This window comes from Bemisia tabaci, chromosome 1, assembly GCF_918797505.1.
Source record: "Bemisia tabaci chromosome 1, PGI_BMITA_v3".
Classification (NCBI taxonomy): Eukaryota; Metazoa; Arthropoda; class Insecta; order Hemiptera; family Aleyrodidae; genus Bemisia; species Bemisia tabaci.
The window spans coordinates 27,864,008-27,877,133 of record NC_092793.1 but is presented as its reverse complement, the minus strand read 5'-3'; the positions used below and the strand labels follow the sequence as shown (position 1 = coordinate 27,877,133).

General features: G+C 41.2%; 2 protein-coding genes across 5 annotated transcripts in view; one reads left to right on the top strand and one right to left on the bottom strand.

The window, feature by feature from the left end:
- Window positions 1-13,126, bottom strand: part of LOC109041133 (uncharacterized) — an 80,875-nt gene that overhangs the window by 25,059 nt on the left and 42,690 nt on the right. For 2 of the 4 annotated variants that reach the window (XM_019057336.2, XM_072299111.1), the window contains exon 3: window positions 4-134. The exons of the other annotated variants lie outside the window; for them this stretch is intronic. The gene's annotated coding sequence lies outside the window, so the exon portion shown is untranslated. The remainder of the gene's footprint in view (window positions 1-3; window positions 135-13,126) is intronic. 4 annotated transcript variants of the gene reach the window in all.
- Window positions 2,388-9,262, top strand: LOC109041131 (uncharacterized). Its single transcript, XM_019057332.2, has 2 exons — window positions 2,388-2,643; window positions 7,337-9,262. The coding sequence occupies exons 1-2, from the start codon at window positions 2,541-2,543 to the stop codon at window positions 8,761-8,763; spliced, it is 1,530 nt and encodes a 509-aa protein (XP_018912877.2). The 5' UTR covers window positions 2,388-2,540; the 3' UTR covers window positions 8,764-9,262.

The window sequence follows — 13,126 nt, the reverse complement described above, 5'->3', positions numbered from 1 at the left end:
TACTTTCTCTTAACTAAAGTTGTTGATTGCCAAGTCCGCCAAAAGACAATTGTCGGCCTCCTGTGGTGTACTCAGCGACTGTAGCACTGGCTCAATAACTAGGAGGTTCCGGATTTGATTCTCGGCAAGGCAACCTGGGTAAAAAAAAAAATACACAGATTTCAGTCAAAGTTTTAGAGGCTAGGCAATAGCCATTGGCAGGAAAATGACGCTTCAAGAAAAACCTGTTTTGAAGTTTCAAAACGTTGCCAATGCAAACTTAGTGCATTTTAAATTAAGATTTTTTTCAGTGTTAAATTAGGTACCTATACATATTTTAATGTTTTCATAGTAAATAATAAGATGAGGTGTCATACTTCAAAAATAGAAAAAGACGATTCAGGGTTGCTACACGCGTGGAGAATAAAAGGTTAAATAATTTTTCTCTAAAAAAAACTTATTGCAACAATAGCAATGGCAACATTTAAAAAGCCCAAAATCGTCGAGACTTGCTCCCTGTTGTTACTGCGAGTAGCCGGCCTCTTCCTGGATATCAGTGGTGAGACGTGAATGATGGATTATCGATATTTCCCCATTCAAAGCTATGGTAAAGAATCGGAAGAATTATTAGGGTATTCGTTGGTGACACCCTGTTTATCGATGTTTTTCCACAGGTTTAAAAGGCAGATCAATTGGATTGCATTTTGCAAAAAGGAACCACTAGCAGTGCAATGTTGCTAAGATTGTGCAACTTCTTTTGTCTTGGAGGAAAAACCCGATTATCCATTAATAGTTTCTATTTTACTCGCTAAAAACTGTAAATTTAAGACAAAAATTACCATCTAAATTTCATAGTTTTTCACGATTTCCGCAATTTTATTGCAAAAGATGAAGTTGCACAATCTTAGCATCATTGCAATGCTAGTGGTTCCTTTTTGCAAAATGCAATCCAATTGATATATCACAAAGCACGCCACGCCAAAACTGCAGCATACGTTCGTGCATTCACGCTTGACATATGAGAGACTAATAATATATAAGAGAGATATATATAATAATATATAAGACTAATAATATATATGAGACACGTGTGAGACTAAAAAAAAATGTATTATTTTGTTATACTGTGTTCCAGAGTTTTATATACCTCATGTTTCATTCACTCAAGGGGAAAATGAATACTATAGGAGTTTTGGAATTTGATGTTTGGGGAGCAGTATTTTTAAGAAGAGAGAAAAAGAATCGAACTAAAAAGCATCAATCACGCTGAATAATTCCTCAAAGAAGTTTAAGATGACAAGAGGTTTCTTACACACCAGAAAAGTTACAAGTTTCTTTCAACTTCTGTGAGACTCCTTTTGCAAGCGTGTTATTTAGGCACCTATCCCATGCAGATATGTACCTGATCATTCAGAAGTTTGGCGCGAATGATTTTTTGAAAAAGCGATAATGCCTGTTTGTAGAAGGCACCTCAATGTACAAATGGGAACATTTGGTAAGGTGTAGGTACTTATTTCAATTCAAACATGAATTTTTCCGGTTTTTCATTTTCAAATATTGTCATACCTATGTCTTTTGACTCCTTGGCTACGGCATGCAGGGCCCTCAACTATTCCATTCAACCATCAATCATTCGTATGATACAATGTCATTAGCTAAATCGTCAATGCTGAATAAACAAAATGTCCCTTTATAAATCCGGTGGGTTGAGAATTCCATAAAAACTATAATTAATACATTTTTCCCTGAGCGGATTCCAACATTTTCCATCTCTACAACGTCATTGAGTTGGTTCATTGCACCGTCATCCTAAGTAACCACAACTCGCAATTGATCCAGCCAACGTAAGAACATAATCGGTCAATGTCTGATGTACCATGCGCTCCGTACGAGTACCCATGCTCTTTGGCGCAACAATATTTGACTCCCGCGGTTTCTGCACAAGACTCTTCCTGCGCAAAAAACCCAAATGCGTGTTTTGTATATTACTTAGTTTGCGCCTTGTTATTGTACTAATTAGTGCACGCCCACTTCAGGAGTCTGCTTGGACTAATTAATGATTTAACATCTCCGACGTTCCATAATTCTGCCGTGCTAAGGGAAAACGCCGTATGAACCTCCAGGCGTTGCCAAATTTCTTCTGATAAAACAAGAATTTCCCGGTAAACTTTAGAATATTTTCCTTCGAATTTTTCAGATAATTTTGTTCGCAATTTCACCTTAAGTTCCTGAAAATGTCAAGGAATAATATTCATAACTTTCCTCAAAAATGAGCATTTTATTGAGGGAAATTTGGCAACTCTCGAATGTTCATACTGCGTTCTTCCTCAGCGCCGCAGGATTCCCCGGTATAAAAAACCCACATCCTACAAGTCGGTAAATCCGCTCGGTTTGAGAACCCATGGGCAGAGGTTTTTTCTCGCCGTGTCGGGTCGGTCAGAGCTTGCCGATGGCTGGGAAACCCAGCGCGACCGGCAGAAACGAGTCGGTGAATAAAATTGAGCTTCAACTCCCTGGATCAGCGAGAATCCAGTTTAGTTGCATTTTTCGAAGGCTCAGAGATGGCCGGATACCCGCGAACCCTCTTTTTCCTGCCGTTAGTGATAGCCGTCTGTGAATCCATCCCTCATCACCACCTCAGCAAACACCACCATGAATTTTCTGGTAAGTTCCAAGCACCCTACTTTGGTCACATCCCCGCCCCCTGCACGTGCTTAAGTAGTAGGCTAATGGTCAAATCAGGCAACGAATTTTCATCGAATTTACAAGTGGATCTCCTCAAACAAATTCTTCTCAGCCCGAATTCTTGACAATTTGAAAAACCTGGAGTATGCATGTGTCTATGCCCTCTGATCACATCCACTATCAATACCATCAGTATTATAAGCATTCTGACCCCCATAATAATAATTGTTTTGTCAAAGTTCCTTCTATCCTTCTACTGGGCCATTTTTCATGAGATTTACGGCTGCCGATAAGGTTTTTTCCTCCTAAATGAGGCTTCTCCATCTAAATTTTGGGCAAATGACCCAGGTTTTTTTAATATTACGAGATGAAGTTGTGGATTTATCCATTCAAACAAAGAAAATGTCGAGTTTTTGGGACCAATTATTCTAAAATTTCACCGGGTCGATTTTCATGATTTTTGCTGCCATAGAAACAAGAAGGTCCCTAAATGAGTTCACTCTATTTACAGTAATTCATGGAGACCCATGAACCGGGCCTTGGATGGCTCTTAGTGTCCTCGGGGGGTTGGGCCGCGTTACGACCAAGGGGTGTACCCCTAGTCCTCTACATCCTCTGATGACTCCAAATTTCAAACGGAACATTGACTAATTTAAAAGCAGAAAAAAAGCAGGCACTTTTTCAAATGCCTTTGCAAATAGTCAAATTTTGAATACCCTCCAAGTTTTGCACGTTTTTAGCTAAGATTTCTGAGTGTTTCATCACACGAAAAAGAAAACATGATGAAAACATAAGTTTTTCTTCAACTTATAACGATGTCAAATTGCTCAATTTTTGTACTCTCAAACCTTTATTGAAAAGATCTACATATTACGAAGCATAAAGAAATTTTGAGACAAACGCATACTCAGGGCTTAAAACTCGGGAAAAAAATCATGAATTCATCAGAAATTTCACAAAATGCTCTTACTTACCAACGTAATTGCAGATTTTTTTTCTTGAAAACTAGGACAAATTTCAGAATTTCAAAGGTAGGATTATTGACTATATACATACGCAATTGACAAAATGCCTAATTTGATCATGAATCTACAACCCACAAACAACGTCAAATTGGAATACCCAGTCCCAGATTTATGAATTTTTACTTTTTTAAACTGACGCAAGATTGCTATCGGCGCCCTATGAAGGATGAGAGGGAGCGGAGGTCTTGAAGTATCCCCAAAGATAAACGTCAAATTGGCAATCGAGGATGACAAGGCCCAGTATTCCCTGCTCTCCGCAAACATCCAAGTCATCAGCTTTCAAATTTATTCTGTTCAGATGAGCTGGAAAAAGATCATGACCGATTCGCACGCAAGATAGTATTTTCCTTGTTTTCTTCTTCATAATTTTTTTTTTTTTTTAAAGTCAAACAAACCGAATGTTACGGCCATGAGCTATGATATAGGATGAAAAGAACAACGTAGCCAGAGGAATTTTGAAAACATATTCACCATTCTCGCACAAAGCCAAAAGACTAAGATTTTTCGATTCCTTTTTTTTCTTTCTTTCTTTCTTTCTTTTTAGAGGTGTAAATGGCCTTAGATGCTAAAGCACCGCTTTAAAATAAAATTATTTTACTACTACTACTTTCTTTCTTTCTTTTTCTTTAGTACGCATTTTAGCGGTTATTTAGCTATATGAGGATATTGAGGAATTCACACGTAGAATCCATAAACTTGGATAAACTTAGTAAATACCTCACAGATTGACGGTATTCTTTTAATTTTTGCTTAGGGCACAGTCGTTTCGCCTAATGGCGCCTGAACATCTTACTTTGAAGCAATGAAAACCCTAATTATACCAGTTTTGAACTTCTAGGGAGCCTTTTGAGCAACTACTAATGATAGTAGAGGTAGTAGGGTAAGGGTATGTTCCACGGGACAAGAGGGGCCATTTTTGAAGCACGCTAGAGGTTTTTCTTTCAGGCCACTTTTCTCTCCCCACTGGCTGAGCAGTCGTCGATCAATATAGGACTGGAAAGATCACAAAACACGGCAGAAGAGTCGCGAAGGGAAAGAAACAACAAAGCGCCCTTAATTGGTGTCGCATGCGACGGATATTGAACGAATTTTATTGTAACGCCTGGATGCAACTATTTGAACTCTACGGATGTCCGTGTTGCATACGTACGAAAGAGAAGGCATTTTGATGCTCCAAGTACTCGCCACGCACCACTTCAACTGCGTCACGGTTACAGGCGCAGACTGTACCAAGAGGGTCCAAAATTATAGAGCTACACTGCAAAGACATTTCTTGGGCACGAATAATTGCAAAAAGGTATGAGATTTGAGTATTTTCAACATTTTAGTTTTGATATCGCGATGTGTATAGGATGCTTGGTAAAGTAACTGTTCGTGCCGAAGAGATGGCTTTGTAGCATAAACGAAGATCGGACATGAAGATATGCAAGGACTAAAACTGCAAATTTCGATGTTTCATTTATCACATTATACATTTTAAAATGAGCCTTTGCAATGAATTTTACGGTAAACCAATGAAGTCACTCATAGACTTCTTTATTTTGTACTGACAAATACAATTTGTGCACATCATGTCCGACCTCTCCCATTGATAATAATCGCGTCGCCGCGCCTCGCCACGGTTGGAGCGGTGAGTAGTTGGAGCGTCAAAACGCCTTCACTTGCGTGCGTATGCAACACGGACATCCACAGAGTTTGAATAGTTGCATCCAAGCGTTATAATAAAATTCGTTCAGTGTTCGCTGGCTGCAACTCTATCTGATGGTGCCGGCTATCCGCAGTGTATTCTCCGGAGAAAATACACTACTTATTTCTTACACCTTAACTTAATTCCAGCGTTGCCAATTGGACAGATGAAGTATAATTTCACTGGTTTTTATCAGGAAATTGTACATTTTTTTTTAGAAATGCATTGATTTTTTAAATTATTAGGAGGTAACCGATCCTCAAAATTTCAAAAAATTTTAAGATCTGAGCATGATTTGTTAAGTTTTCTTTGACCTAACTTTAGCGAGTCGTCCTTTGTTTTGATTTTTTTTTTTTTCATTTCTTTTGGAAAATAACTTCCGATGTTCAGATGCGACAAAAATTTTCGAAGAACAATGCTCTTTGCACTTTTGGGCTTGTATTACTCACTTTCGGGTATTTACCATCCGTTGAGACTCGCGCCAGAAGCGCGAAAACCTTAATGAGGGAAAACTAAGGCACAAATACATTATTTTTGTCAAGGTTCGATAACATTGTTATGAATTTAAGTAAACAATCCATGCATTTTCCGAAAAAGTGACAAGATCGCAATTAAAATCAGCAGTAGTTTACTAAATGGTTAATAGGCCACGCTTGAGTGGGCCAGTGACAGAGTGACACCCATCCCACCCCTTTTTTTCGTTCTTTTAATTCATTTACTCCAAGCACGGTGTGAACCACGCTTCCATAGGATTTTATTCAGATTTTTTTAAACCCGAAATGGCAAAGCATCTCCGTTTTGAAAATACCGGAAATGGAGTTCATTTGAAACGATATTTTTGGCGGACTCTAATGACGTGACCAGGATGGGGAAATGGTGTTTGCCCATTGGCTGAAATCAGCTTTAAGGTATCGCCTCGCTGCGTCAATTCTTATATCGTCGGTTTTTGATTGGTTGGATTTCGGTTAGCTTTGTTCCCCCTTGGAAATTACTTTGGAGCTTTTTAATAAACGATTTGGTTATTTTCACGAAAAGGTCAAAAGCGTACGTATTGGATGCCATCATCTCCGCCGTTTTCGGTGGAAAATTTATTAATAATGATCGGTTCGAGCCGATGACGTCAGTTTTGGTTTTTCTCCGATCTCCCATCTTCAGGTACACGTCAGACACTCCTTGATCCTTTCCTGCCCCTTATGGGACATTGACGTGATTAATGGAAGGCTTCCTACCTGTTGTGTCAATAAATCGTAAAAAGAACGACTATTAATTTTTCCGGAGGTCTGTATTTACCATAATAATTTTCCTCGTCATCGAGCGATCAGTTTTCAAATTTTGCAAGAGTCAGGCCGCCCTGTTGTCTGCATACATACATGAAAGTAGCTCCTACAGCGCTCTTTGTTGTTGCATAAAGCTCTTTGCTAAACTCCTACAGCGCACTCTGGCGCTCTGCGACACTCGTACGCCTATCTTCCCAAAGGTTATTGAGCAACATGCCAACACAACGTCTCTCCGTCAATGCCCTGCCGCCATTCCTCCATGAAACGTCTCCGTCGCATTATTCTTCCAAGTATACCCAATGCAAATTTAGTTATGGCAATCTCTACTCCGACGATCTTTGCACACACTGGAAAAAAAACACATTGGATCTAGAGTCCAGACTCTTAAAAACATCGACAAGAAAAAGTACTTTTGATTCAATCAGAATCTAGCTTAAATCAAGAACCAAGCCTCTTAATTTAAGCGGATTTCGGTTTGATTCAAGCAAAAATCCGATTGAATCAAGAGTATTTTTTCTTGTCAATGTTTTCAAGAGTCTGGACTCTAGATTCAATGTTTCCCCCCCCCCCCCCCCCCCCCCCAGTGCATATCTATACCACACTAACCCAGTAATCTATAATTTGTAAATTTTAATTTGCTGAATAGACAGTGCGCCTAAATTGTTCTTGGTGTTCTGTTACAGCGGACCCGTCGAAGCTTATTCAAAATCCATTCGCAGTCCTAGGCGACACTCTGGGCCAGGCGAAGGGTCCAAGTTCAACCAAAAGCGAGTCGACCGCCAACGCTCAGAGCGGCACGTTTGAAGGTAGTTTCGGACCCTTCAAGTTCTCCGTCTCCCAGTCGTCAGCCAGCTCCTCCTCGGGCAACGTAAACGGACTGAGCGACAATGGTGCATCTTCCTCCGCCGCTTCCAGTTCCTCGGGCGCCTCTTCCGGTTCCTCAGGTGCCTCTTCCGGTTCCCAGGCCGGCTCTCACTCAGGATCCCTGGTCCATCCCCATCACACAGACCACCTTCACCCACATCATTCGGACCCCCACCATCTCTATCCCCAGGGATCCTCCAGTTCCAGCGCCAGCAGCTCAAGCGCGACCGGACACGGAAGTCCCGGCTCCACATCCGGCTCCTCCGCTAACAGCCAAAGCTCCGCGGTCAACCAGGAGCCTTACGCTGATCCCCACCGACACAAGGAAAAGCCCTACAAGTACCCTAGCCGACCCTCCGGCTACCAGGAATCGAAACCTGAGTACCACAACTCAGGCTACCAGCCTCAAGAGAAACCCTACGGTCAAGGACACGAGTCGGCGTACAAACCCAAACCTGAGTACAAGCCTGACTCTCAGAACCCCGGTTACCTGCCACAATACAGACCCGAGCATAAGCCCGACTCGTATAATCCAGGTTACCAGCCGCAATACAAACCCGAGCAAAAACCTGAATACAAGCCCGACTCTTATAACCCCGGTTACCAGCCCCAATACAAACCCGAGCAGAAACCCGAGTACGGACACTACCCGGAGCACAAACCTGAGTACACGTCGGAACACTATCAGCCGGAATACAAACCCGAACATAAACCAGAGCACCACCAACCGGAATACAAACCGGAGCACCACCAACCAGAATACAAACCTGAGTCAGGATCAGGATACTCAGGTTATCGACCTGAAGAGAGGCCGAACCCGTACGACCATGAATACAAGCACAAGCCGGTTGACACACCCGTCCACGAGCCGAGCAAGGTCCACTCGCACGCCACCAGCTCCAGCTCGAGCAGCAGTCAGAGTGGGGTCGTGATCCCGGTTACGGAGATCTCCAAGGAGCACCCCCATCCCACCCACGAGCAGGGTACTTACGAGTATGTTAGGGGCCAGACCCCCGAACAAGCGGCCAGCAGCACCGAGAAGAGCGAGTCCGGTTACGCGGTGCACGTCACGAAACCTATCGGCTCGAAGGTCACGCCCGAGGGAGAGGTGACCAAACCGACGGGGTCGCTCGACGTCCGGACGTCCGTCGTCAGCACGGACGAAACGAAGAACGGCGTCAAAACGTCCGGGATTTCCGTTTCGAGCAGCGCCAGCGCCGGTGATAAACTCGTATTTTCCAACTAAGGAGTCACAACCAATCAACTGTACTCCTTTGGAGTTTTATCGACCGAATTTCGGGAATCTATGGTTAATGTAGCCGTGCACGACTGCAAAACCATGGATCGCGGCAAAAAGTCCGTGCAGTGGCAACGGTATCCACGACTAGGAGGCCATTTTCGGACGCCATATTGGCTTTTCTTGGTGCTGCACGTTGAAATGGGAACTAAAAATATGCACTCTCTGCTTTTCAAAAACGTATTAATTAAGAAAGACTGAGCAAGCTCGTTGATTCAACGTACAAACTGCCCTGACCTAAATTATGCAGATGTGTTCCCCACGATACATCGATAGTGTGCCATATATTTTGATTCAGGAATGTTATAAAGTGGAACGTGGCAAGTGTTGGTTTCTATATTGTACCCTTTAAAAGCTAGATCAGAATTTTATTATTGTTATCTGTTTTTTCTATCCTTCAGTGTTTTGCAATTTTAAGTGTGCCGAGAATAAAGTCTGATCGGAGAAATTTTAGCGTCTTCATAATTTCAGAAATGCACAGCTGGTGGTGAATATGTTATTCCACAAAAATGGCTTTTACCTCGCCTGACCGATAAGTATTTCTTTCGGATTAAGTTACTCGTTAAAATGGAACTGATTGATTGAGCCGCAGTGTTGCTCGGCCTTCAGAAATTTTGCTGGCAGACTTTGGAACAAGTCGGTATTCATGATTCTGCTACGAGGCCTCAAAAATCATTTTTATTCAGAAGGCTACCATGACTAACAACAATAGCTACATATGCAGTATACAGTGTGATTTCATCTACTTTTACAGGCCAAACTCATTGCCAGGGGTCACAACTTAACCTGTTCAAGTGAAACCTCCAAAATTCTGTTAAAAAAAAAATTAATTTCAACTTTGAAAGAGTGTACAATCAGGGAGACTTTGAAAGTTTTGGGTCATAAATTAGAAGTAACAAAAATGTTTACAATTTCTAGACGGTTTAAAACATTTTAAAACAACGCGATCTGTAGAGCACTGAGATGGCAAGTCATGCAGAAAGCCTTAGAAGCCAGCGAGCAGAACCGTTCACAACAAAGACGAACATTTTTTTAAAAGTACGGGTCAATTGCGCTGGTCGCAGAATCGTGTTTTGATACTTGACTCTTGCAGATCACCTGAAAATACTGAGATTGTGTCCCAACATCAACTTTTCACGTTCAATATTAACCGAGATATCGCGCTTTGAAAAATTCTTTTTATGACTTTATTCATCGCGGTGGTGACACCCTCGGTTTCTTTCACCTTGCTTTCATCCGAGTTTCACGTCGAGTAACCACTGCATGCAAACGTGTGACTCATACTAACTGATGAAAGCAAGGTGGAAGAAACCAAGGGTGTCACTACCGCGGAGGATGACGTCATAGAACAAATTTTTCAATCTCTGTTAATATTAAACGTAGAAAGTTGATGTTTGGACAGATCTTAGAATTTTTGGGTGATCGACAAGAATCAATCATCAAAATACGATTCTATAACCAGTGCAACTGACCCATTGGTGCGATAGTATAAGATTGACACCTCTGGTGGTCAAACAGTAGGATTAAACCATTTAATACCCTATATTCTTCGATTCTGTTTTACATAAAGTGTTACCATTGACACCGACAAGGCCCGCACGGACCATGTGAGGAACAAATGACATAATGGCCCTTATTCATTCTTTACTGAACTATGGTAGAAATACATTTTGATACTTTTTTTATTTCTCCCTTAAGAAGGCAACACAACTTAAACGTGCGAGTAAAATCATAAAGGAGCGAGTGGAAGGTACCGAGGCTATTTCAGGTTTTTGAGACGAGTGAAGTGAGTCATAGAGCTGGGAGCAGAGACGGATCATATTCGCATGCATTGCACAGTACTGTGTGATCATATCAATACATGTTAAAAACTCAGTCATGTTCCATTCACGGAAAAATGTGCACGATATTGGACGGATGCCCCATACTGATGAGGGTGATGAACTCATCGGTAGCTTGAGTACAATAAGGCGGCATTCAACACGAGGGGCTCAACTTATTTGAGAGGGAGACTTCATGTATTAAACCTCTCCGAAACATTTTAGAACAAATTTTTACCTATTGCCATTCATGAGAAAAGGGATTTTAGAGGGCTTTTTTTGGCATCTTTTTTAAAGTCCGGAAACGCTTTATTGCTGTTGATCTACACTATACATTATTTTGTCTAAGGGATCAACAGCTCACAGGATGTTTTGCCGGAAAATGAAAAATCGCATATCCCTTGTCTATTCATCCCACACATGTGTGTGAGGGAGATCGAAAATTAAATCACCTGTAGAAATTCCTTGAAGAGATCTTCCCCACAATAAAACTCTTACATGCATGCTCATTTTTAATTTTAAATTTTAAGGTTGTAACACCTTTAAGGAAAGATCAGACAGGCTAGGATCGATTTAATTACCTAGTTTGAGTTAGTTTTGGTCAGTTCACATAAAATAGCTAGGTTGAATTAGGTAAAATAAGGTAACGTGATTACGGTAAGTAGATAGGGTTATTAACAAGTAAAGGTTTCTTAACTTTTTGAATGAGCATGGACGTAAAAATCGCGCTGTGGGGAAAATCTTTGTAGGGCATGACTACAGGTGTTTTAGTTGTTGATCTTTGACAGCAAATACGCGGTTATTCATTTTTACAGCAGCACATATGATGGACTGTTAATTTCTCCCATGAATGTGTGGCAAAGATAAACTGCAAAAAAGCGCTTTCGGACTTGAAATAATTCTGATGCGTGGTACCACAATTTGAGGATAATCTCGGAAGTTGCCCCCGGGGCATCGCTGATGGGGTAGAAGGAGGTCTTGAACCTATGAATTTGACAAGTCTAGGATGTGTCCATAGCCCCTTGAAAGAGCCCCCGAGGGCTTGCGTTCCGTCAAAATTGGATTCCTAGGAATTGATTACTCATGAAATCATCCTTTCTCCAGGCCTCGGAGTCACTTAAGGGGAGGGGCGTTGCCCCCAAACTTTCAGGATCGATATTATGTGCAAGGTATGGCCAATTTTAGAATGGACCACTAGATAAGGTACGAATTTCAGCATTCTGATACATGTTTCTTAACCAAAATTTTACGTAAAACACGATGCACACAACGAAAATTACCGACATTCACTCCTTACGAAGATATTTAATGATTCTTAATGCGTGAATTCAAACCACCCGCTCATGAAAACTCAATGCTCTACGTGATTCACATCGCGCGCTAAACGTTATCATGACAGTCTCTGCGATATAAAAATCTGGCAACCTTAATCTTGACGCTTTGGCTCAGTTATAGCAAATTGCTAATAGTTTTAACAACACATGATGGGAAATGAACATTGCTCGATTGAGAAGCTTGCTGAAACCGTTGTAGTGGGCGATTTGACTCACGTAGAGTTTTGAGTTTCTTGTGAGCGGGCAGTTCAAATTCCTCGTAACCAATGTGAAATAAAAACGTTAATATCTTCGTTTGGTTTCCGTAATTTTCGTTGTGTGAATCGTTTTCTACGTGAAATTCTGGTTAAGAAACATGTATCAGATTGCTTAAATTCGTACCTTGTCTAGTGGTCCATTTTCCGTATTAAATTGGAGAAAAATTGTCCACCTTTCGATCAAATGGTTTAAAAATTCCTCGTTTCCCGAACGAAAGAACGTAACTATATTTTAAAACGTTGGAAACTTCCACTCGCAAACTTTATTTTGGCAGGAAAACAGTTGGATATTTTAACTACTTACAAATCTCACACATTTTTCTTCTGATCACGCGGAAAATGTTTTGAAATTCTGAACAGAAATCGCACAATCTTATCCTAGAAAAAAATTAAATGATTTAAGTCAACTCTACAACCTTGGAATAAAGTTACGTTCCTTCGTCTAGGAAGCGAAAAAAATGTGACGGAAACCCCAATTCTCAAAGTCAGGGCCTCCGGCTCCCTCTTTATAATCTCTAGGGAAACTGAGAAGAAAGGGCTCAGAGATTTTGAGATTCAGGTTCCTTGGAGTCGTTATTACCCAATCGCCCCCGCGATCCTGGACATCGTCCGAACAAAAATAACCACGAAAAAACCTGGTATTGGTGGTCTGAAACACCCCGTAAAATGAATCAGTCAAGCGGCTCTGCCCACCTTGAGCCCAGAACGCAGAAAGAGGAAGGATTATCCAGCCTAGCCCTTTCCTCAAATATAGTGCCATAGCACACAGTTTGCACAATTATTGTTGATAAAATATAACTCAGATTCCGTTTTAAATTTTGAGTTATGACAGTCCCTGTTCCCATGGAGGTAGCGAATATCGATCAAAGTATGATAGATTGATAGCTATTAAGGTTGGCGA

Coding starts and splice junctions, on each gene's coding strand:
- LOC109041131 (XM_019057332.2), top strand. CDS start 2,541: ATGGCCGGATACCCGCGAACCCTCTTTTTCCTGCCGTTAGTGATAGCC. Junction 2,644..7,336: donor ACACCACCATGAATTTTCTG/GTAAGTTCCAAG, acceptor GTTCTGTTACAG/CGGACCCGTCGAAGCTTATT.